Source organism: Chrysemys picta, chromosome 23 (genome assembly GCF_011386835.1).
Source record: "Chrysemys picta bellii isolate R12L10 chromosome 23, ASM1138683v2, whole genome shotgun sequence".
Classification (NCBI taxonomy): Eukaryota; Metazoa; Chordata; order Testudines; family Emydidae; genus Chrysemys; species Chrysemys picta.
In genome coordinates, this window is record NC_088813.1 from 8,146,617 (window position 1) to 8,173,241 (window position 26,625).

Here is a 26,625-nt window from a genome sequence, read left to right on the forward strand (position 1 = left end):
TATGGTAAAAATGAAAAAGTAAGACATTTTTCAGTAAGAGCGTGCTGTGACGCTTTTGTATTTTTATGTCTGATTTTGTAAGCAAGTCACTTTTTAGTGACTTGGAGGTATGCAAGACAGATCAGACTCCTGAAAGGGGTACAGCAGACTGGAAAGATTGTGAACCACTGTGACCACACTTAATTTTTTTCCCCACAGTTTACCAAAGTCTTTAAGAGGCAGAAGATGATGTAAGATATGTAGACCTTAAAAGAAAAACAAAACACACTTGGCTGGGTCAGAGATGAGAAAAACAGCAAAAACACGTTTTACAAGTTTGAGAAAAACACTGCACTAGTTTGTCATTGTGGAATTTAAACAAACAAACTAAATAACCGGAGATAATGATTACTGAAGGATAACCCAGTGGTATGTGTTTATACATATGATGGTAGCACCTTCTGTTCTTGTATTCTTCAGAGAAGTTTTTGATGTGAATCTCCACTCCTTGTACTGCCTGGATGGAGCCACAAGTTCTATCTGCAGTTAAGGTATAATAAAGCAGTGGTCAGAAATTTTCTGACCAAAAAAAAATGGTAATTCACTGAAATTTTGCATGGGAATGTTGCTTTTGATGAAATTCCAACAGAAACCCAGCAGGTTTCTAATGGAACCCAGTCTGCACGACAGGTTTTAACTTTCTCAAACCAAAACTTTAAAATTCCCATTTCACAGGGAATTTCAAAGTTTATTTTTTTTTCCCATTTCAGAATAATTTTTTTTTTTTTTAGTTTTGGAATTCCCATCCCCACCCCCAAAAAGGAAGTTTCTGGCCAGCTCTAGTTTAAGCCAAGTTCTGCTCTCAGTCACCCTAGTATAACTACGGAGCACTGATTTCAATGGAGTTCATCTACATTTACAGCAGACCCCAGAATCCCACTATCACAGGATAATTACAAGCATGTAGCAGCTGCTGGGAAGTGAGAAACATCAGTGAGGTGGGAAAAGCTTGGAGTAGGCAGAGAAAAGTCTGGCAACATTGCATTTTCTGGAGTGGGGACTTGCAATGTTCACAGCATACAAACATAGATGTTAGATAAAAACATAAAATACTCTTGCTGGAAGGTTGCAATATAAACTCCAGAATTTCAACACACAACTACAGGGGGGAGGGTGGAATGGCAGCCTAAAGCAGAGAGGCCCAACTTTCCCCACCCGCTTCAAAATGGCTCTTTCCAGGCAAACTCTGATCACATGCTTTGCTACACAGCCCCCTAGCCTGCAAGCAGGACCAGGACCAAGACCAGGACCAGGACCAGGACCTTCTTCCCCATGCACACGCTAAAGTGATGGCTTGCAATTCCAACACAGTCCTCAATACACTGTAAGACTATGCTCATATAGGGAAGAGATTTTTTGGAGGAGGTTCTTGAGATACCCTGACAGGCCAGCAAGTGGTGACACACACACATAGGCGTACACACACCGCTCAATTGAATGCTGTGTTTTCTGGGCCCTGTGTGCCATTAACTGGGTGAGCCTGGGAAGCGGAATTCAATCCTTGAGTGTTGCCACTTCCTCATCTTCCTCCTCAGGAGTCTCAACTTACGCCCCCCACCCCCATTTCTACATGACCTTAGGAACCCAACGTTCCATCCAACCAATCCCCAATCTCCTATTCAGTACCGAGCTGTTGGCGCCGCCTCCGATCAGCCCGTTGCCAGCCTCCATCACCTGCTTATTACATCTTCAAACCACCACCCTCATGCTTCCTCTCATGCTTGGGAGGCACTCCCTATACACATCTGCAAAGCTATCTCCTCATCGTCCTTCATAGCTCTCCTCAAAACTCTCCTTTGCTGGGATGCCTAAAGAAAGGGGGTCAACCATTAGGGTGCTAGGGTGCAGGGACCACTAGGCATCATGGGGGCCAATTCCATCTCATTGTTCCCTGGTACTCGCTCATCTGTTTGTGTCCATCTGTTGTCTCTTATACTTTGTAAGATCCCTGGGGCAGGAACCATCTGTTTAGTCTGTTTGTACAGCACCTAGCGTAATGAGGATCTACTACATGATTAGGGCTTTCAATGGCAATGCAAACAACAACGAAGCGCTCGCTCTCTCGGAGACCTTAGAAACGATTTCACCGGAAGCATGGAATTAGAGAACACTCCCTACATCGCCCTCCCTTCCTCCTTAGCAGCTATAAAGTGGAGATTAGTTTACTGCCTTTCCTATTCTTTTTACATCTAGTGCTAAGATATAAAGAAGCAAGGTTTATAGATGGAAAGATAACAGGAGCTGTCCGACTTCCCTACTGGGCGAAGTCAGTACTGTCCCTGTTCCAGTGAAACTATGCCACATACGTTTTTCTCTTTCCCATCATTAACGAGATACCATTTAGCCTTCTAAGCTTCTTGCTTGGCCAAGATTAAGAGCCACAGCATTCAGTGAAATAACGTCTATTACCAGCAAAGCCTGCTAAGTAGCTTGTTTCCATGCAGCACCCTTTTGAGAAATCTGTGGCAAACATTAACGTGCAAATTATTACACGCTGTACCATATGGGACATGTAAATATCACCAAGTAGCTCGCCATGCTAGTGAGCAGAAGTGACCAATACACATTCCTGTAAAGGACGATGGACCAGTGGCCTTGTTCAGACTCTAAATTCTTTTCAAGTGAAATTCCCTTCAGTGCAGAAGGCCAACACAAGGTTTACACTTATATCCACAAGCGTGCAACGGTGTAAGCAAGATCAGAATCAGCCCCTCCGTTTTCTAGACACTTCTTTTAAAATGCCATGTTCTCTCATGCCTTTCTGTGTTGTATCTAATATGCTGCCTGGGCCTGTTGGCACACTGTATATACTAGTGTTGCTATGATACAATATAGCTATAAAATAATCCACCAGCTACCCAAAACGGGTAGCAAAAGTACAGCTGAAAGCCAAAAAAATATATATGTATTGTGACAGACCCAGATCAGTGGGGTACAGGAGTCTGGTAGAGGGCAAATATACTGGTCACTGGATGAGTAGTTTTCTGTTCCCTGAGTGACCAGAGCAGGGGCTGCACTGGAGTAATCAGGAACCTGCTAGAACCAGTTAAGGCAGGCAGGCTAATTAGGACACCTGGAGCCAATTAAGAAGAAGCTGCTAGAATCAATTAAAGCAGGCTAATCAGGGCACCTGGGTTTTAAAAGGAGCTCACTTCAGTTTGTGGTGTGAGTGTGAGGAGCTGGGAGCGAGAGGCGCAAGGAGCTGAGAGTGAGAGGGTGTGCTGCTGGAGAACTGAGGAGCACAAGCGTTATCAGACACCAGGAGGAAGGTCCTGTAGTGAGAATAAGGAAGGTGTTTGGAGGAGGCCATGGGGAAGTAGCCCAGGGAGTTGTAGCTGTCATGCAGCTGTTACAGGAGGCACTATAGACAGCTGCAGTCCACAGGGCCCTGGGCTGGAACCTGGAGTAGAGGGCGGGCCCGGGTTCCCCCCAAACCTCCCAATTGACCTGGACAGTGGGTTCTTCCAGAGGGGAAGGTCTCTGGGCTGTTCCCCAACCCACATGGTGAATCTCTGAGGCAAGAAAATCCGCCAATAAGCGCAGGACCCACCAAGATAGAGGAGGAACTTTGTCACTATATATATATATATATATATATATATATATATATATATATATAAAACCCACAATCCCCCAAACTCCTCCCACACATGACACAAAAGATTAACCCACTAATAAAACAGATAAGAACCTCTCTCCCTCTGGCCCTGGAGGCAGCTACACCCAAGGTCTGCTGAGGATGTCAATAGAAGAAAGTCACAAATATGGAGGTCAGTCACATGAGCAAATCCCAGAAGCAAAAGCATCCCAGGAGATTTTTAAGTGCTGCAACCAAATACAAAGAGAGGGCCTCTTTTCTTAGGTATTCAGGCTGACTCTAAGTAACTGGACTCCTAACGTATGCTGTACAGGAAGTTTGCCTGCTACCTTCAGTAGAAGCATGCATGTCACTGAATATTATGCAAGTGAACAGCCTTATTCTGCTGCACATGCCAGTTCCCCCTCCAGCAAACACAATAGCAAAGGACTTTTTCCTGCAGTTGTACCTCACACACTAAGAGGGTTGACTCTGTTGTGAATGTACTAGGGTTGTGTGCGTGAATGTGTGTGTGCGTGAGAGAGAGACAGACAGACAGACAGACAAACTCTGATCAAAACAAGTTCGGAGCTACTGATCAGTGGGCTGTAGCCCTGACTTTCAGAGGTGCTCCGCTCCCACCAATTCCAATAATCCTAACAAAAATATCCTTGATGTAGCATTTTGCTTTCACTGCTTCCCCAAGGAATCCAGTGTTTCGTGCTTACATTTTATTTACTAGGAGATGCCCATTACACCTTACCTAAAGGTCACAAACCCTCTTGACCATGAGTGTCATTTTGAAAGAGAGCCTGTAACATCACTTGCCTGGTTATTAAACCCAATCTGCTTTTATGTTCCCTTTGCATTCTCCTCAAATGCTTCTTCAGTGACTGGCATTTCTGCATCAGCAAGCACCCAGATACATGCAGCCGTTTGGCTCTGGATTTCTGCTGTCCTACATCCCACTTCCTTGTAGAAGAGAGCAACCATTACTAGTGGGGAATCTTGTTTAACACTTCAGAAGAATAGAATTTAAAATAGTCAGATAAAACATCACTTAAGCACCAAAATCTACAGTCCTACATTGTCACCTCTGTAAGGCACCAAGGTGCACAGAAAGACAACTATGCCAAAAAAAAGAGAGGCTCATTACAAGGGGCTTTCATAAGTAACACTAGCAGTTCCAGACTGTGCTCTACAGGAATTTTTGAGGACCGCAGGGTCGGATTTCACATGTAACTGCTGAAGCCAGTGGAGTCAGACTGGTAGGAGGTTAGAGAGGCCCATAAAAATTGTTTATGGTACAGACAGTACAAAATTAGCGCAAGACTCTGCTCAACTATTCAATAAGAAGCAGAGACTAGAAGGCACTGTACTGGCACTACTCCCTTCCTCCCTCTCTGCCTGTGGTTTGCATGCTCATTTGTTACTTTAATAGTGAAGTGCTGCTCACCTGTCTGCAGATCTGAGACGGAGGATCCTGGGGTGGCTTCCCCTCCAACCCTACTGGTCCCTTGCAGGGAGATCTCCTACATAATTGCAGCACCCATATACGACCAACATTTTCAGGGGGGGTTTCCAGAAGGAGGGGCATGGGGAGAAAGTGATTCTCTTATCCCAGTGCAAAACAATTCTTACTACCAAGTGAATTATAAGCAGAACATGTTTTATTTCCATGGCAAGAATACAAAGCAATCCTAGCCGGCAAGAACAGCCTACTGATAAAGACGCTTTAATAAAAAGATATCCAGAAATAGCGACAAACTCATTCTCATTATCCAAAACCCTAAACACACATTTCACTTCACCTCCTATTTCATCACCACCACACAGACTCCATATGCAAAACCTGCAATTGCATAACGAACAATGCACCAAAGGATAATAAGCCAGGAGAGCCAACCCAGTTTCCTTTCAACTGAAAGAGATCACAGTTTTTAAAAGAGGCATATGGACCATTTATTTCCGCTCACTAGCAGTCTAACGAAGCATGTACTCACCCAGAGATAAGCCAACCGGAGGAAGCCCGCAGGTGAGGTGCCATAATCCATTGGAGGACAGGACATGAAAGTGAAGGGAGGGAGAGAAAAGACATCAGTTAATAAGGAGTTCCAGCTTTTAAAAAAGACAACCACACCCACAAAAATCCCTTAAACCACATAGCCAAGTGCTCATACCTATATGTTTTTACATACACTCTCCAAGAGTGTTCACTTGACTTTTCCAGGAGTGGAACAGACGGCTGAACCAGAGGTTGATATTGGACTATTTCTGGTTAGTGTGCAAAGATGTAGAAAAAAAATACCTGTGTTAATGAATGCAAATAATCCTGCATAGGGGGATGCAGAGTGCTGTGTTTTATCATCGCTAATATGATTCACAGAGCATCTTGGATGATAACCTCGCACCCATGCACAGAGTGCAGATTTCAGGTCGCACATATGAAAACAAAAAAGACTGAAGCAGCAAGAACCTGAGTGAGCTAGAGAAATGTTGAGACTGAATTTGGAGCCTGACAATTGGGGCATACTTCACTTCCCTTCGTGCTGGGTCTGGATAAGCCTGAAAAAGATCAGTTATGTAAAGGCAAACTCCATCAGGCATGGGGGTCGGGGGACTGAGTGAGTCTCCATCCCAGATCCAAATGGGTTTTGACTGAGCCCCCTAGTGGGCTTAAAAAAAAAAAAAAAAAACACACCACATTTACTTTTTCATAAATTAACACTACTTCCATAAAACCTCTACATCCTAATCCTCTCCACACAGAAACATTAGCCAAATACAAAGGGATTAAAAAACAACCACTGTTGCGCTATAAGGCACAATGCACTGTCACTACCTGCTACTGCTCCCCTTCCTCCATCCTTTGTCTGTATGCTCTTCAGAGCAGGGACTCAGGCTGCGTAGTGCTCACTACACCATTTGGACTATAAGCTTTCGTGGACTACAGCCCACTTCTTCGGATGCATGTGCATATGATATGCATCCGAAGAAGTGGGCTGTAGTCCAGGAAAGCTTATGCTCTAATAAATTTGTTAGTCTCTAAGGTGCCACAAGTACTCCTGTTCTTTTTGCGGATACAGACTAACACGGCTGCTACTCTGAAACCTGTCATTTGGACTATATAAATACTGATACAGCCACAATTGGTCATTTAGGCCACCAGAGTCTATGCACATTTCTCTGGACAATCAAGCCAACAGAGGCATCTTTAACTATTGTTTTAACATGCCCTGACACCACCTGCCTTTTATTTTGTTCTATAAGGCCATGGCTGCACTACAGAGCTACACTATACTATACTGGCAAAGCACTCGGAGTGTGGGTGCGGATTATACCAGCAGAACGGTGCTTTTACTGACATCTTTTATTCCAGCCACACCCACACCCCCAAAGCAAGACACGCTGTATCTGCCAGGGTAAGCAGCATCTGTACTTGGGGCTTTTGCCAGCACAGCTATATTAGTCAGGGATCACACCTCTTCACACCCTGCCCTGACTACCACAGCTGTGCCAACGAAGCTCCCAGTGTAGACATAGCCCTAGACGCTGGTTGTGTCACATTCCATCTACATATTGTGGAGATTTTGTGGCAGTGTTCACACACTACTTTGGGACATTATGACACGAGGGGCCCGATTCTTTACTTCAGTTACACCTGGCACCACAAGCGCAAAAACCCACCTTAATCAAGATGGCGGCAAGTGACAGCAACTTTGCCCAGGTTTAAGAGGTGATCAGGTGCAAGGGCTTAATTTCCCACTGCCTACCTTTGATTTATCGAATCTAATCAGTCACCACACAACAGGGACATACTGTTAAAAGTCCAAAGCTGACTGCAAAATGTTACAGACGGATCTCACAAAATTGGGTGACTGGGCAACAAAATGGCAGATGAAATTCAATGTTGATAAATGCAAAGTAATGCACATCGGAAAACAATCTCAACTGTATATACAAAATGGTGGGGTCAAATTAGCTGTTACCAATCAAGAAAGATCTTGGAGTCATTGTGGATAGTTCTTTGAAAACATCCACTCAATGTGCAGCGGCTGTCAAAAAAGCTAAACAGAACATTAGGAACCGTTAGGAAAGGGATAGATAATAGGACAAAAGATATCATAATGTCACTATATAAATCCATGGTATGCCCACACCTTGAGTACTGAATGCAGTTCTGGTCACACCATCTCAAAAGAGATATATTAGAATTGGAAAAAGTATAGTGAAGGGCAACAAAAATGACTAGGGTATGGAACAGCTTCCATATGAGGAGAGAGATTAAAAGGATTGGGATGGTTCATCTTAGAAAAAAGAGACAACAAAAGGGGGATATGATAGAGGTCTATAAAATCCTGAATCGTATGGAGAAAGTGAATAGGGAAGTGTTATTTACCCTTTCACATAACACTAGAACCAGGAGCCACCCAATGAAATTAATAGGCAATAGCTTTAAAACAAACATAAGGCAGTATTACTTCACACAACACAGTCAACCTGTGGAACTCCTTGCCAAGGGATGTTGTGAAGACCAAAAGTATAACTGGATTCAAAACAGAATTGGATACATTCATGGAGGACAGGTCCATCAATGGCTACTAGCCAAGATCGCTAGGGACGCAATCCCATGCTCTGGGTGTCCATAAGCCTGACTGGCAGAAATTGGGATTGGATGGATTACTCAATAATTGCCCTGTTCTGTTCATTCCCTTTGAAGCCTCTGGCACTGGCCATGGTCAGAGACAGGACACTGGGCTAGATGGACCATTGATCTGAACCAGTTATGGCCATTCTTATCCTGCTTTGGTTTTGTACATTAGAAATTTAGATCCTGTCTAGCTTTTTTTTTTTTAAATAAAGACTACAGACCACTGGAGAATTAGTGGGAGATCCTTGCAAGTACCAAGAGTGAAACCTGCACACTCAAGAGGAGGAGGCATTTTCAATCAGACTGTTAACACACTATTTTATTTTATTTTATTTTTTATTAACATCTACTGAATTCAAGAGCCTGGCAAACACTTGGGAGAAGAGCTCTCCTTGTAAAAGAATTAAACCTCCTTCAGCTGAGGGCTGAGAAAGCTTCTCCTCTAGTTCTCGGCTCTGCCAGCATAAATAAGGGAAGACAAGAATTGATGGGCCAGACCCTAACCCAGTGTAAACTGGCAGGGACATACTGATTTACCCCAGTTTAGGATATAGCCCAATATTCCAAAGGTAGTAAACAACCAGGAAGAGACCTCTGAAAATAAAATAAAGAGAAGAATTCCAGTTCTTTGTTATCCATCATAAAGAAGCCCAAAAGGACACATTCATTTTTTTCCATACCTTTGCAGGTCACTTTTAAACCTAACTTAAAAGAGCCCGTGCAGGGTTTCAATTCCTAAGCGATATTAGGAAGCTAACCACTGAGACAGTAACGCTGCTTAGAGCGGGTCTGCAAAGCTACTCATTACTATGGTGACCAGGATTAGAAAGTATTTTAATCACAGCGTAAAAAATATTCCCTTTGGGGCTGTACAATTTTGGGGGGAGCCTTAGCATAGTGACCTCAGCCCTCCAGTACCAGCTGTGACATTAGTAGCTAGGCGTCTATCTGTTCTGCATGGGAAGTCCGCTATGGCAATCTGTAACCTGGATGCTGTTCATAGCTGCTCTAATAAGCTGTGGAACCTTGACCTGCTTTTACAAGAACCTGTACGTGAAAAGGCAGGACTTTACAGAGTTACTTGGTACAGGCATCACAATGCAGAAATAAAAACGGGCAGGTACAAAGCAACCTTCCGTTTTTCACTGTACACATCTCAGACTGGTCGTCAACCCTCTTCCGAAAAACCCACGACCATTATTTGTATTGTGGTAGCACACAGAGGTGCCGGCCCCATTCTGCTACATGCCACACACACAGGTAACAAAGAGGCAGTCCCTGGTGCCTTCACAATCTCAGTTGCTCCTAAGAGCTCATCTACATGGCAAGCCACTGCCCTGCAGGACAGGCCGTGAATCGACAGAGCACCAGATGTACCACTACGTCCAAGCAAAGCATGCCAAGCCAAACTCCAGGACTTACACCAAGTAGCAGTGTCCACAGGAGACGCTGCCCTGCAGCAAGCTAGTGTGCTGTAGATTCACACCCTCGCTTGCTGTGCAGAAACTTGCCATGTAGACAAGATCTCAGATACAGATCCTAAAACTCTGATTCTAGTTCCAGGTGCGACACCCTCCAGGTGAAGCAGGACAGAGGCAGTGAGCTGAACCCATGGGGAGGGGGGAGAGTGAGAAGAGAGAGACACTCAGATGTCCTCAGGCTAAGAGGCACCTCAGGTTAGCTAAGAGGACCTGTGATACAAGCTGCCTCCATCCACCTAGGTCCCTCCCCAGTATGGACATCACAGCCTCATTATAAAATCCAGGGCGTAGGCCAAAGACGGCACGTGAGCCAAAGACGGCACGCGAGCTGATTTTCAGTGGCACTCACATTGCCCAGGTTCTGCATTTTAATTTAATTTGAAATGAAGCTTCTTAAACACTTTAAAAACCTTGTTTACTTTACATACAATAGTTGAGTTATATATTATAGACTTCTAGAAAGAGACCTTCTAAAAACATTAATGTATGACTGGCACGCGAAACCTTAAATTAGAGTGAATAAATGAAGACTCGGCACACCACTTCTGAAAGGCTGCTGACCACTGGCGTAGGCAATGCAGGGGCCCGCTTTGTATCTAGAATTTAAAGCACCTTCTCTCTCTCTCTCTCTCTCACCACAACAAAAACCCACACTTGGAAATTGGAAACCAGGCATCAGGGGGCTGCCTCCCCCCGCACACACTTACTTTTAACCCTTCCCCATCACTCCCATCCAAGCCCACATTCCCCTTTCTCTCTCTTAGAATCACCCTGACTCCACCCCACTACAGGGCACTAGGGGAGGGGAGAGGAGAGAGCTGCTGACAAGTCAGAATTTCTGCCCTAGGGACCTTTACCCCATGGGTACAGGGGGAGCTGGAGAGGGAGCAAAACTTTGCTTAGAAGAGGCAGGTGACATCTCTTCTTCCCCTATCAGATGCTGCTCCCCCTGCATCTACTAGCTGGAGGACTAAGAGCTCAAGAGACTCCCACGCCAGGCTCTGTCTCCATCTACTGACCCCAGCTCAGACCCCTTGCCAGCAAGTCCTCATTTCATCAGCTATTGAGGAAGGGAAACTAAATTCCCCAAAGCAAAGGAAAGAAGGGAGAGAGCAGCTGCACTCAGCCCTGGTAAAGGCCTAGACCCCACACAACCCTGGTGCTTTACAGACTGACAGGCTGTTTGTACAGCGATCTGATGCAGCGGAGTATTTGGGCATGTGACCACTGCAAAGCACATGCCTACAGATTAGATCAATTGAACAGATGTAATGGGGAAAATCCAGGCACAGTTCCCCAAAGAGCAGCAGCCTTGCCTGTACTGCACTAGGCCCCGTGTATTTAGAGTGTTTCTCTGGTTTGTGAATAAAGGAGTTCTCCTCCTCCAGGATTTGCACCTCCTCTCTGGGCATGGCCTTCTCTGGGTCTGTCATCACTCCAAGTGTCAGCTACCCGGAGGCACTCAATTGTGACCAAAGCAATCCGAGCCCTCTGCTCCCTGGCAAAGGCAGCACGATCAAGGACTGACACTTCACTGTTGAAGGGCTGGTCTCACAAATCCAGTTGTTTTAAGTCCCCGTCTGCCCCTCGCCGCCTCCTTTAAGCCAAGACCATCTGTTCTTTCTCTCCAATAAAATCACAGCATATTAGAAGTCAGGGAAGCAGTGCTTCTAGCAGACAGAGCAAAGGACTGGGAGACAGGCCCCCTGGGTTCTAATCCTGGCTCTGCCACACACTTGCTCTTCAATCCTAGACACCTCATTTCACCTCGGTTTCCCCATTTATAAGCAGGGAATGCCAATTCTTACCTACCTCCCGAGGGGGTCATGAGCCTTTGGTCATTGGCCAGCAAAGCCCTTGGAGATGCTTGGGTGGAAGGTACTAACAAGGGCCTGTATGTTTCTCCCTCTTATTTTCAGTATACTGGCTCTCTGAAAACCCACATCCTAGATCCCGGTGGCACTTCCTAGCTACATAGCTGCCTGCCTGACTAAAATGTGAGCAGCTATTTCCAAAGCTAATGAGGCTGTCCTCCTCTGACCCAGGGAAGGGATCTGCAGGCAGATCTCTTCACGTTCACCTCCTGGAACAAATCCCGAGAGTTCTATCATCTCCCCAGCCTAGGCAGGGACACAGATGGTCTCAGAGATTAGAACATACAGGGAATTAACGGCCCTGTGCAAATGAGCTTCTTCATTCAATTGCCGAGCGCGTCTGTATGTGATCATTATTTGTTGTGCTCCGGGCTGTAACTAACTTGAACTACAGAGCGCAGGGAGGTGTGTAGAAAAGGAAGGGAGTGTGGAAACTACAAGGGAGAATTAGCTACTGTGTTCATGGCATTTGTTTTCTCATTTCTTTAGTGTTTCCAGTAACCACTTACAGACATTTAGCAATTGGGTGGCAGAAATATACGCAGTAGCTACTGTAAGAGAAAAGCAACAGAGCCAGTGCTGTGCTGGGGAAGAGACTCTGAATTTTCTCCTCCAGGGTTGCTCGATCTGCACCCTTTGCTATAGAAGAAGCTGTTGTGCGTGCTTCGCTAGCTTAACAATAAAAGGGTTCACTCCTGAAATAGGAAAAGGCGACATGTTACAGAGTGACGGCTGATGGGTTCCGGCTGAGTCTGCTTTCCAAGTGTCAGTTACAAGAGTTCTCAATAGTGATGCTAAAGGAAGATATATGGGCAAATTGTGGCTTGATTCTTGGCTCTAAGATCTCCTTTCTCCCTTGTAGACCGCCTGCTTGGAGGGATTTCATCAACCCCCACATGCACATGCTGTTGCTCTTTAGAAGTACATGACTCAGAACAGGTACTCATCACACGTGAGCTGTCAGCTACTCCTAAGTAGACATCTACCACCAGTTTTCTGCCCAGATCACAAATATGCAGATTCTGCTTGGGTGTCAACCATGCTGTTAAAGACCCGGTTGGACTGGCAGAGCTGGGGACTGAGGATAGGGGAGTTGAGGGCTTCAGGGAGCTAGCCCGAGCCAGTCCTGTCTTGCCTGAATTCCTTGAAGACTAAATTAGGTCATCACACAGGAGCGAAAGTTTTCAAGAGTCACTAGTGATACTGGGTGCCCTGCCCAACACGAAACACCTTAGAAGGATCCAATTGTCAAAATGCTGAACACCCATCCTCAGAAAAATCCGGCCTCTTTAAGGTGTCTCATGGTAGGCACCCAAAATCACTGGTAGTCACTTCAGGAAGTTTGCTACCCAAAAAAAAAAAAAAAAAAAAAAAAATCACATACCAAGTCTCAGTAACACTACTACAGCTCGATTTTTAAGACCCTATTTTGTACCACTTGGGATTTTTAATAAACTTTTTTTGGACAGAAAGTCTCTTTCACTCAGCAGAACCAGTCAGTGTTTGCAAGGAGCTGGTTTCAAATTATGCAACTCACTACAAATGATTCCATCTTTTATTTAAAGCCTCCCTCCTAAATCTGAGGAAAACCCCAAGCAGCACTGACCCCATCTGCCAGCCTGGAATTAGGCTACTCACAAGCCTGCAGATTGGACAAGGACAATCCGTACCATCCGGGAGAGGTTTACCTCCACGTCACCGACACGTGCATCCAGCACAACATCAACAGTGCTAGAGAAAGTCACGTTACAGCGCAACGTGGTTGAAGAGTGGGTCAGCTTCTGCCCTCGTTCATCCCAGTGCTGAACACTGACATTTGTGGGTTGCGTGGCCCTATCAGAGATTTATCGTTACTAATCAAAGGAGCCCAAGTTCTGAAGGGTTCTTTTCCTGACATGTCAAATGCTAACTTAAAAAAAAAGTACCACCACTAAGATTCTTGGATAAAAGAGGCTATAGAAATGAAAAGCCCTTAAACACTGATTTATTGATCCTCCCACAGAGCCTTGAGAGGCAAGAGGTAGCATCATCTGACAGAGGAGGAAACAGAGCAGTTAAGCGAGGTCACACAGCAAGCTAGGAATAGAAGCCAGGAGTCCTGGCTACATTAGGCAACACTGCCTCCCCTACTCTTGTTTTATCAGCTGCCATCTGCCTCAAGGTATAGAGCCATTATCTCCCACTTTTTGATTGCTACATGTGATCCGGAGTCATTTTAAGTATGGCAATGCATTAGTGCATTAACAATACAATTAACGCCTGTAGCAGCGCTTCCGGCCATCAAGCCACCCTGCCGTTTCCTATTAGGGTTGCCAACTCTGACTGAAGCTATTCCGGGAGAATTCCCCCCCCCCCCCCCCCCCCCGACATGATCACGTCATTTTCTTAAAATATCCTATTAAAATCTCCTGGCTTGCTTTCAATAGTCCCCGGGAGATGGATGCAGATTCCGGGAGACTCCCGGCCAATCTTGGAGGGTTGGCAACCTTATTTCCTATACCAGGCAGATCTGGCGTTCTGCAGAAGCCAGCGTAGGTATCAGACTCGTGACCGAGCCGCAGTGAGTTTACAACTTCTGCAGTGGTCTTCTTCTATGCCTGTGAGATTCTTCTGCACCTGTAAACATGTAATGCAACATCCTCAACTATTCACAAACCACTTAGTTTACACTGCAGTTGGCAGTACTAGCTAGCTCAAAGCATTGGTAATGGCACACACGGCTCTAGATTACTTGTTCAAATCTGGCTCAAATCAGTTGTGGCAAAAAGTAATGACCATCTAGTAGCCTATGTGAAATGAGTTACAAGTCACCTATAAGAAGAGGATTTATTCATGTCTTCAGGATGCCTGGGTTCCCAATTTTACTTTACTAGGTACCAGGGAAGCATAGGAGTGTCACACATTAAGATGCAACAGAGGGTCCTGTGGCACCTTTGAGACTAACAGAAGTATTGGGAGCATAAGCTTTCGTGGGTAAGAACCTCACTTCTTCAGATGTCTTGCATCTGAAGAAGTGAGGTTCTTACCCACGAAAGCTTATGCTCCCAATACTTCTGTTAGTCTCAAAGGTGCCACAGGACCCTCTGTTGCTTTTTACAGATTCAGACTAACACGGCTACCCCTCTGATACTTGACACATTAAGATGAGGAGCAAAAAGTTTGCTGGTACCCAGAACTGGGCTTGTTTGACAACAACGCTAAAGGGTTATATTTTACAAGGAATAAGCTCATAAATTAAAAAGAAAGAGGGGAACGATTTCCTAATTACCTATTTAAAAGTACAAGCAGGAGCAAAGAACATTTTAATAAAGTTCTTTTATTTAATTGATTTCACAGGGTGTTGGGTGGCTTAATTGGTGTTTGTAAAACATTTGAGATCCTTCAGATGAAAGAAACTCTACATGTGCAAATGTTAGTCATCAGAATTTGAAATAACCGACTAAGAATCAAAGGTGTCTGGCAGTCAAAGAGCGTGCACCCCAGAAATCTGCTCCACTCCGATGATTCTTACATGCAAGAAGCCCAGTTCTCTCACACCTCAGCCTCTTTATGCTACTCTGGCCCCCAGAAATAGCCCCTCAGGGAACAGCTATTCCCAGCTGCCTTACAGCTACCAGACTAGATCTATGCTGCCCCCCGCCAATCCCCAATGTAGGGGACATGTCAAAAGCAGACAATCATCCAAAGGAAGTGCACCTAAGTGCAGCCTTTTAGAACCATCACCACCTAGGGCTGCTCTAACTTGCAGCAGGGGACAGACTGGCCCTGGCGGGGCCCACACTGCAGGGAACACAACGTTGACTTAATGCCATCATCACCCTCCGTTCCTGGCCTCAGCACAGGGTGGAAGCGGCGGAGAATCAGGGCCAGTTTTTAATTGGCACTTTCTAAATTTGATCGCGCACTTGGGATAGGAGCCCATACAATTGCACTCACCCCCCACCCTCCCCAACACACACAAGAGTGACGTTTCAGGATTTTCTCCCGGGTATCAGAGCGACTAAAAACAAACACCACTAAGTGGATAGAGGAAGAGTCCTGAGACCAAGCCCTATAAAGCTGCACGAAGCTGCTCAAAAATCTCTTGTGAAACATTGAAATAGTTTCATCTGGGGAATGCCGGTGGACTAGATGCCACATGCAAAGAGCCCTGTCAGAAGAGTCTGGTGTATCTTTCTCAGACAGCCCAGAAATCTGGAAAGGAACCCAAGAAGTACAGTAAACTTTGAGCAGTGACAATAGCAAACAGGATTTGCTTGTTTTGTAAGTCCCGGATTATGTAAAGCACTGGCCTTCCACAAGCAGGGTTGCCTGTTCCCCTCCCAAAGCCAGCTGGCAGAGTTCATACTCCCGTTACGCCAATGCTGGAACGAATGCAATGCAGCTCTTTTTATACAAAGTACACGTAGGTGCAAAAAAGGTGCCTCGTTGCTGTTTGCTACCATGAGCTGCTGTTTGAATATATTGCCAGTGACTCTAAACATTGCAATTACTACTAAGCAGCAGTGGACTAGGTATTTACCTTTACTGCTATTTAATTATCTTCCCAGATTATTTTAATAGTAATTTTTTTTTACTATAAACTAAAAAAAATGGTGTGAATTTTACCCTGAAATAGGCACCCAAATAACTGCCCTGCAAAGTAAGGTCCCTTGTGTACCCAAACAGTTTCTTCCACATTGCCATGCCAGGATGTTACACCCTCTAGCCTACAGGGAGACTACTCCTGGGGATTAAACATCTATTCTGTCCCCAGGGTCCATCCGATCCTTGGCTTTTCTGCCACAACTGCCAGAGAGTGCCCAGTTAGTGTCAGACAATTATCTGCACATCTGCCCGCTAGGAAATTAAAGGAGATGCCAACAAACTCACTCCACATATGCCACCAAAAAGCCATCAGACAGCAACGTTTTTCAGTCACCACTAACCTCGGCTGGATTTGAGCTGGCATCCCAGTTGAGACACACTCCATATCCATTCCCAAACCTCTAAGCCATTTCCTCTTAGCAATAGATTTTTGCAGAAGCTCAAGTCCCCTACGTTTTTCTAACTGAGTTGTAATGAGGTGCAGAGTTCTAATGCAGTCCTGAAAAGAGACCATGTTCCTCATTCTCTGCGGCTCTGCTGTTTGGGGCACTCCTCTGCTGTCTCAATGGTTATCCAGAGGGAAGAACTACTGGGGAATAAGCACCCCAATGTTCCACATGAGCAGCTCCTGTTCACAGCGCAGGGGACTGGAGACCCTAACGTTCACAAGCCAAGCTAGAAACAAGTAGCTCCTTCAGCCTGTCCCATGAGCAGCCTCTAGTGGGCAAACAGGGCAGACAGCCCAATGTCCTCTTTTCTAGCTCCCTGGGAGAGAGAGCTGGGTAGGACTGCCTCTTCGAGGTGGGCAAAGCCTAACAGACTCTACGACCCCCGAGACCCTGCCACCAACTACATGCCTCCCTCGCAGACAGAAATTCTGAGAGCTGCCAGCATGGCGTGTCTTCTCTAGTCCTCCCTACAAGCAGAGGTACCTACCAAGGATGATGCTCTACCCCTGACACGCAGGGAACTATCAGGCTTATCCCAGTTTGCTCAGTCCAAGCCAGGGCGGTCAGAGGTGTTGAACCAGCTGGCCTTCCAGCAGGAAGGACCCGTGAGCAAGTCAGCCACGCCCTGGGGAGCAAGGCACAAGGTTAAAACAGCCAGAGTCTGCCTGCACGGCAAAGCGGTGACGGGAAGAACAGTCTCATGACGAGCACAGGGATTGGACTTCAGGTGTGCATGCAGCAGAAAGGGCTTCCAGGGCCCCACGCACCCTTTGACAGTTTTCCAGGCTGCACTGGCCTCAGGCACTGTCAGCTGATTCACAATTACTTTTAGACTTGCTGTGGCTATGTGAGAATGGCACCTCTTCCCTCTGCACACACAGAGCGGATCAGCTGACTTTAGGGTCCCAGCAGAGCCACCACAGTTGGATTCTATTCCCCCCTCAGCATCATCAACGGAACTATTTACTCCAAGGCCTTGTCTACCCTGAAGATTTGCCCTGAGCCCAGCCATCAAGGGCAGCCCGCAGCACAGATCCACCAGCACTAACTCCTAGAGTAAACAAGGTAACCTGTTATCTACAGCAGCACAACTGACTCCTGCCGAAAACCAGATGCACCAGTACAAATCATCGTTTATAGCAGGCTACCCTGCCTGCAGCTGGGGTTTGACTCCCAAAGGTCTGGGTGAGTTTTCTGACAGAAGAGTTTTACTTTAAACAGACCACATTTGAGAGGTGGGCCCCTGAGAAACAGACATGGAACCATATAGTGCCTTTTGAGAGTCACTTTTCAGAGCCTTCAAGGGCAGGTTCAGTAACCCCTTCAGTTCCTGAACTTTTTGTGACCAAATCTTTTAGCTTTTTTCTCCTGTAGCTGATTGGGATTGCATAGCCCAGGGGTTCCCAAACTGGGGGTCACAAGGTTATTACATGGGGGGGGTCACGAGCTGTCAGCCTCCACCCCAAACCCCACTTTGCCTCCAGCATTTATAATGGTGTTAAATATGTTAAAAAGCGTTTTTAATTTATAAGGGGGCATCGCACACAGAGGCTTGCTATGTGAAAGGGGTCACCAGTACAAAGGTTTGAGAACCACTGGCACAGCCAGAGTTAAACTATCACTTGAAATGTAAAGCAAGTTGTATATCTGCAGAACATGGCTAGTTTGATACCAGGAAGGGAAAACAATAGTTTCACACACCTGCACCTTCTTCCTCTGGCAAACAGCTAGTCAGGTAGTAACTACAGATCAGGCCATCAGGAGCACCAAAGAACAACTGTTTAATTACACATCAGCTTAAAAACCACCATATCCTAGAACACAATCAACATTATCTCCGTTATCCTCCAAGCGACCTCCACAGGTCAGCCATCAACTTCAAAAGAACACACTGACCCAGGGCACACCTTGAGCTTTTGACTAACGTCATGTGACTAGAGATCGCTTCTAGACAATTGCCATGTCTCTCTGGCTAAAATCCAAGAGGCGGCAGTTATGATAACATCACGCTAGCGGCTAAAGCCATGGATCAGAAAGTACTTTCATTCTAAGCCGATATTTTCAGGCACTCACTAGAAAGGTTGGCTTTTGAGCTGAAGTTTTGCTTAAAAAAGAGGCAAGTGAGAAAGTAACAATTCAAAACATGATCAAAACACAAGAGAGTCATTTCATGCTTCGAGGAATCCAGATTCTTTAGGTCACTCCGCATTCCGGTTTAGAAGCAGCATGTGCCTAGCCCTTTGTGAAGAATGCCAGGGAGCTGCCAAGCTTGAAAGAAACTGGTTGAGTAAGAACTATAATTGAGTTCAACGACTGTCCACCGGAGTAGCCCTGCGTTTTTGTTACCAATTCAAGATCGTATGAAATGTGGTTGTTTAGACAGCCAAACACTGAAATAAATGGAGTGAGACTCCCCTTCTCTCGACCCACACACAGGTCTCTAGTCTCAACAGCCTCACCTCTGTGAATGCACATACTGGGCTTGACCCTGCCCTGGGCACGTGCCGGGTAAACAGTGCTGAGCAAAACAGGGAACCTCAGCCCTGCATTACAGTCACTGCTGTATGCTTGCCAAGTTTCTCCTCCCTGATGGCAGAAATGAGGACTAGGAGGGGATCATGTAACAGGGGTCTGTCTACACTGCAATTAGACACCCATGCCATGCTCCCAGCACTGGGGCTGCAGGATGTTTAACTGCTTTAGACACCGGAGCTCCAGTTCTGGGACCAGTCTCCAGCCCAAGCCCAAACATCTACACCACAATTAAACAGCCCCTTAGCCCGAGCCAGCGGGCATGGGCCAGATGTAGGTTTTTCACGGCAGTGTAACAAGTGTCTCATTGGCACAAGGAGGAGCATCCTTGACCCCAGGCCTCTCCAGACATGACCCTGCCCCCCCCCCTTTTTTTTTGAACCTTGAACCAGCCCAGGAGCAGCCAAAAAGGGGCTCGAAATTTCTGACTGATCAGTTTGAAGGATTAGTTAGCACTAAACCTAGTTTTCTCCCACACGTGGCATCCACTCACCCCCACGCTCGAGCGCAGCAACCTTGCACGCCCTGCTGCACCCCATGTAAGGGTTTACAAGGCATGGGGATGGGTTACAAAGGCAGCGAGGGTGGCAGTGCAGTTTCAACGCGCTACCATATGCCTTCATGCCCACCACCAGGCCGCCCAAATTTCCCCGCAGCAACCTATTACCCCGTCCCATTGTAGCCTGGTATTCATGCAGAAAAGTTAATGCCACAAAGCCTCTCTCTCTGTGCAAGAGTTCATTGCTGCTTCCATTGAAGTCAACGGCAAGACTGACTTTAGTGGTGCATGGAACATACAGCCCAGTCCTGCAAGGGCTGGGGATGGACCGGGCTTTCCCATCCTTCGTTTTGTGGCAATGGGATTCATCTGTCCAGACCTCTCTGCACAGCAACTGACAGGAGGACAAAACTGCTGGGTTCAACAGCCTGTTTAAAATCACATGGGCCATGCATTTCTCCTCTGGAAGCTACAATGGGCTTACATGTTTTTTAACAGCTGAGTAAGGAAACTACACAAGGCCTTTCCATCCATGACTGCTCGTATCTAAGGGCAAAGGGAGAAATAATGCAGTAGCTGAAAAAACCTTTGGGCCCGATTTCATGGGTGCCCAGCCACAACTCATGGAAAGGAAGCAAGCCCTCAACACCTCTGGGGGGAAAAAAAGTCAGGCCCCATGTTTGGAAGCTAGTCAGCTGAAGTCTCCTTCTGTGTAAAGAGTTAATATACCATTACATATGCAATGGGCATCTTTAGGTGGAGATATGTATGTGGAATATACCAACACTGTAAAATATCCCCTTATAACCTAAATATAGATCAATATGCCATTTAAAACATTCATAGATATTTATCACACTCCCAATCACCATGGCATCTAGGTACAAATACCAACACAGCCTAAACCACAACGCATGGAGCATTTGCGGGTGGCCCTAGAACGATGGTTAATCACATGGTACTAGCTCCGCCTCCCCCACATCTCCAGCAGATCAATCACATTAAGTGATGCTAAAAATACATCGAAATGTATTTTAAATAGGACCCTCCCCTGCAAGCAATTGCTGGACTTATCACAGGTATGCTGTGAGAGGGAAGGTATAATCCAATGGCTCCATTAAGAGGTTATTTATACTTTGTAAAAATTTGAGAACCCCTGCTCTCCTTGATCCAACACTGGAATACGTTACTCCCAGAATTCTTCTGCCATACTTCTCACCAAATATTAAGTTTTTACAGGCTTGTTTATCAACAGCTCAGCCACTGAAGTTATCTACACCTCAAGTTATTTTCAGCCTTTCCGAATTTACTCAGAGCTGAAGATAAAAGTATTACTGCATTCTTAGCCGAGTTTGCTTTGCAACCTGTGCAGGGTTTATTTTATCCTCTCCAGAGGCTGCTGGATGAAGTACAACATGTTGAAGTTGGGTTGGTTTATGTCTGCAACCAGCCAGAAGGAGGAGTGTTTGTTCTCCAAAAGACAGACAGGGAAAGAGAAATTCCGCAGTGCTGCCCTGGCACGAGCGTACCTCTGAACACAACAATCCGGTCTCCTGCTCACCCTCAGAGTGCCAACTCCTTCCCTGCCCTGCTAAGTCTGCAAACTCACAGTGCATTTTAACATTAGCACTCAGGCAAAGAGAATTATATGCGGGGGAGGGGAGGGGAGATGCAGGACGAGGAGAGAAAGAAAGCTGGAGATGGCATGATCGGCTAGAATAGTGGATGTCACATTGCAGAGGCGGCCCATAAATTCATGCAGGAACTTTCTAGCCCCTTGCACATAAAGTTGGGAAAACTAGAAAATATCCTGAAAAAGCTGAACATAGACAGACAGGATCCTGGCTACGAGTTAGAAACTAAGTGCATCGCTTACAAGGCACAGCAATTCCCTGCGACTGCTGAGTAATGGCAAATGTCACATAGCCAAAATACCAGAGATGCAAAGTCATTCGAGCCCTCATGTCTTCCCAGAACCACTAGCGTGTTTGGCATACGCCAGTTGAGGCAACAAGTCACTGGTGGCATATCCCTTCTCCCCCTCCCCTCCGATACCCCATACCCCGCTAGGAAAACAAGACAAGCAGACAGGGGAGCGGGGGCAGAAGAGTGAAAATTATCCCTCTGCAGGCATAGCAAACACAGCCCCAGCCCTGGGCTCTTCCCCCACCCACTCCCCTAGGTATTCTCCCCTTGGCAATCCCACGGATCATCCTGCACTCCCGTCTGCCTCTCATTCCCCCTTGGGTACCCTCAGCCCACCCAGCCCTCACTCCTTAGAGCCACCCTGGGTCTCTCTCTCCTGCACCCTCTAACTCTTCTCCCCAGCTCTCAAGACCCTCCCCCGATCTCCCTGCTAGTCCCTGGGGAAATTCTGGGGGTCTGACTCCCAGAGTCCCAGGTGAGTTTTCTGGTCAGACAGTCAGCCCCCTAATTCCCTTCCCCTCTGAAAAACCATAATTCCCTGCCCCCCTCTGCCTTCCCCATGGGTCCCTCTGTCCCCACAGGGGTCCCCGTCCCCCTGCACTCCCGCTGCCCCCCACGGGGGTCCCCGTCCCCCTGCACTCCCGCTGCCCCCCACGGGGGTCCTTGTCCCCCTGCACTCCCTCTGTCCCCACGGGGGTCCCTGTCCCCCTGCACTCCCGCTGCCCCCCACGGGGGTCCCTGCACTCCCCGGAGGTCTCTGCCCCCCTGCACTCCCCGGAGGTCCCTGCCCCCATGGGTCCCTGACCCCCTGCACTCCCCGGAGGTCTCTGCCCCCCTGCACTCCCCAGGGATCTCCCACCCCAAGGTCCCGCAGGGTCCCTGCCCCCCGGCTGTTTACCTGAGCCGGGCACGCGGGGCGGGGCAAGCAGCCCCCCTTGGCCTCGCCCTGTCGGAGGCGCCTCTCCCCACCGGCCGCTCCGAGATCCCCTCCACCTGCCCGGGCTGGAGCCCTGCCCCTGTCTGACGTCACGACATCGCCCTGGCCCCACCCCGGGCCTCGCCATTGGCTACCGGCGTCGCCTATCAGCCGAAGGAGGGCGGGACCTCGGAGAGGCCGCTGCAGTGGGCGGGGCAAGCAGGTGGAGATGTGACGTCAGGGGAGGGGGCGGGGCCAAAGCAGGCAGCTCTGGCCAGGTGGCCAGCCAGGCAGGGGCAGGGTATTTACCCTGGCTGGGGGCTGTTATTGCCAGGGCTGGGGGTCAGGGGGGGCAATTGTCCCGGGGCCCCAGAACATGGGTCACTGGGTGAAGTGGGAGAAATGGAAGGGGGCAGGGCCCCTTCTCTCCCCCGGCCTGGTTATTGCAACAGACCCTAATTCAGTGGGAGCAACGTCGCCCATCGGCTGGGCTAGCAGGAGTCCAGCCCCCAGTGGCCACTGACCAACAATGGCATCACGGTGCCCGGCGGGGATGCCATGACCAGGCATCGTCATGGGGGGAACGGGGGTGCGGTGGATTACCCACAAGCTATTCCTGGACCCATCACTTCTATTCTAGACAGCTAGATTCTTATCCCGCCCTCCTCACCGTAGGATTTCAGCACCTTCCAATAATGCATTAAAGGACGTGGCTAACACCTTTCACGGATGGTTCACATCCTCCCCGCAAGAGGAGAAATGTGTGTGCAGTAGAGTGTTTTGTTTTGATGGAGAGGTTTTAACACAAGTCTGTCTGTGCTGCTCTGCGTGTGTTCGAGAAGGCAAGTTGAAGAAGCAGACCTGGCACTTGGAACGGAAGGCGTGGCGGTTTGGGGTGCTCCTTTAGCCCTGTGGGATTTCACCGCACAGTCTCAGACCAGCCCCCTCCAAAGTTCTGTCTCCTGCACGGCGTTTTACCTTTGTGATAGGATGTTCCATCGTGCCTGAGGAGTGGTGCAGACATTGAGCTCCTTGATGATAAGCCCCAAAATCCTAAACTTGGCTCAATATTCTATGGGAAGCCAGTGCAGAATGGGCAACAGGTTTGATGTATTCATGGTAGCCTGTGTTGCTGAGGCTATGTGATGCAACCTTCTGTACTAGTTGGAGTTCCCTAAGGACCAATAGCTGCACATCCATCGGTATTGCATTACTGTAGTCTAGAAGGGAGGTCACAAAGGTTTGTATCACCAAGGCCAGGTCATCATCTGACAGGATGGGATGGTGTTTCCTTGCTGGCGGAAATGGTAGAAAGCATTACTCGCAGATGCCATGTGAGAGCTTAGGGTCAGTGAGGAATCCAGGAGCACCCCTAAACTATGGACTCAACTGACAATTGTGGGTGCGTATCCAGCCAAAAGAGACTGCATCATGGCCGCACCTCTAGGCTAGAGGGATACAGGAATTGCACTTAGAGGAAATGGGACGGGTCTGGAATCTCTTTTCCTGCCTGTCAAACTTCTCCTGGAGGATGAAGGTTCTCACATTGTAACATCAAGAGGCCGTGCCGCCACATAGTATCACCCCTGAACATATAATTTAAAGGCCTGGCAGGACGGTCCTCGGAGTAGCACCACTGCAACTTGGAAGTATGTTTAGGTGGCCATCCTTCTTACATACAATGATCCCACAGTACTCAGTCTACAGCATTGTTGCTGTCATAACATTAATTTAAGCTATAATGTTTTGACCTTTATTGCATGATACTATGGTTAATTGTTCATAAGAGATGTCTCAGGTCAGGGCTAATTGATTAAATGATACACCCCTTCCAAAGCATTGTGATATCAGACACTTGTTAGAGGGGATGGAATAGTGGCCTAAGATGCAGATTTAAAATACTGCCACTTCTTGGAATCAGAGGTTCATATCCCAGCAAGTTACTCTCCACCTTTTACCCTTCCCTAGTACCTAAGCTGTTCCATGCGAGTCATTCATATGAGACCTTCCATGTGTTCAGTGTGAATATTAAAGATTTCATGATCTCTTCATAAGCAAACTCTGCCGCTGTCTCCGTCACCGAAATGTCCTGCTCCTGCCGCCCTCGCCAACTCTTGTGCTGTTTGTTGCTAGCTTTCTCCTCAGAGGTGGCTGCATTTCTGCGGTCTTGTATTATCGCTTTATAGTAGACACTGTAGTTGAGCGTACAGGGGAACTTTCATCGTAAACCCCCTGCTTCCAGTTACTCCTAACTTTCTGAAAAGTTTCACATTTTGGCCTGGAATTTTCCATATCTATTTTCAGATCAAAGATTATTATATTTTTAAAACTGAGCAAAATCCATTCACTGGCCTTTGAGTTATGCAAGAGTACAAAAAAAGTATTTTTCTGCTGTAAAAACTTTTTTAAAAAACTCCTAGACGTATAACAAATTAAGTTGTATCTTTTCATATTGCAAAAAAAATTAAAAATCTGTCAATTAGTGATGGAGAATTCTGTTTAGCACATGGTCCGTACTAAGTTTAGAGTTCTGATACCATGTATGAGACTATAGAATGACTGACTTACATTTGTGAGGTTAATATTGTTTATAAAGTGTCTTGGAATCTCCCGAAGGAAAGGAAATGTAGAACTATACGATACTGTGATGTGCTTGCTAGTGTGTATGTGCAGCACAATTCTCAACAAGATGGAATCAAAAATGCTCCGAGGTTTCTAAGTGTTGGCTTTTTCAGAAGAGCTCAGGGCTAGATTGTTAAATTCTCAGCACTCATAATTGGGCCCAGATTTTCAAACACCTCAGCTCCCAATTGCTACCCGCATGCTGACCTCTCTGGAAAAATCTGTCCACTTATTTTTGTGCCTAAATGGCAGCTGATCTCATCTAAACTATGACCCTAAACTGTCAACAGATAACAGATTTTTTTGCTAGCTCAAGTGGAATGTTGGGCATGTGCTTTTGGAGTGGAAATATCTGAGTCCAGCTCTGGGACTGGACTGCCCTTTCTTCTGCCGACTGTGCCTCTTGTGCGTCAGGATCTAAACTTTCGTTTACATCTATACGGCCTGATTCACCACTCTGTTATGACGGCTTTACAGCTGGTGCAACGAAGGGATGAATCAGGACCTACATCTCTAGCCCTGTGAAACAAGTGTAAACCGAACAGCGAGATCTGCGTGAGTCTGAAGACAGTTTAACACAGTAGTTCTCAAACTTTTGTACTGGTGACTCCTTTCACACAGCAAGCCTCTGAGTGTGGACCCCCCCCCCCCTCTTATAAATTAAAAACACTTTTTTATATATTTAACACCATTATAAATGCTGGAGGCAAAGCGGGGTTTGGGGTGGAGGCTGACAGCTCGCGACCCCCCATGTAATAACCTTGTGATCTCCTGAGGGGTCCCAACCCCCAGTTTGAGAACCCTATAGCTGTAAGAGAAGAGTGACCTGCTTCTATTCATTTCGAGAGGAAGCTGACTCTGAAGTCCAGTGATGACCATTTAAAAGCTAGCATTGTTCATAATTTTACTGTTGGCCAAAGCATGCAAGAAAGAGGAGAGACCATCATATTATGAAGCTCTTCACAACCGACTGTGAGTAGCACAATAAGTGTTTCACAGTAGTACTGTGAAAAGCTTCTTCACTGGAGGTTTTGAAAAGGAGGCTGGGTAGCCAGTCGCCGTGGGTGTTTAGACACAACAAATCCTGCATCTTGGCGGGGGTTAGACTAGATGACCCTTGTGGTTCCTTCTAACCGTAGGGTTCTACGATTCTATGAGGTTGATGTCACGAGTGGGTGGGGCCTGAATTGTGGGCGGAGTCTGGGATAAAATCCCATGATTCTTTTTTTTCCTCCCAATCTGCCCCCTGGTTCTATCCCTGTTGTTGCATTAAATTTCACATCCAGTGTGGGAACAACTACCCTAAGTGCCCATGGATTTGTTACAATATTAATAACTTCACCATGCACGTGAGACGTCTCATTGGGATGAAAAATGAAATGAAACCCTTCCACATTTCTGAATGGAAATGGCTTGAAACGTTCCATTGCGCAAAAGCCTTCAGCGTTTCAGCTTTTCCTCCTGACTTGGGA

The 26,625-nt window shown here is 46.9% G+C and overlaps 1 protein-coding gene across 41 annotated transcripts in view; it reads right to left on the reverse strand.

Annotated features, from left to right (window-relative positions):
* Nucleotides 1–22,694, reverse strand: part of EPB41 (erythrocyte membrane protein band 4.1) — a 159,187-nt gene extending 136,493 nt beyond the window's left edge. For 18 of the 41 annotated variants that reach the window (XM_065576695.1, XM_065576692.1, XM_065576708.1 and 15 more), the window contains exon 1: nucleotides 22,514–22,672. Coding sequence is in view for 7 of the 41 variants with exons in the window: in XM_065576711.1 (XP_065432783.1) it covers nucleotides 22,514–22,679 (166 nt within the window). In the remaining 34 variants the exon portion in view is untranslated. Of the gene's footprint in view, nucleotides 1–437; nucleotides 516–5,427; nucleotides 5,598–5,619; nucleotides 5,764–5,796; nucleotides 5,891–17,145; nucleotides 17,284–22,513 lie in introns of those variants that run through there. The other 23 variants (XM_065576711.1, XM_065576707.1, XM_065576698.1 and 20 more) reach the window with 12 other exon arrangements.
* Between the last annotated feature and the right edge of the window lie 3,931 nt (nucleotides 22,695–26,625).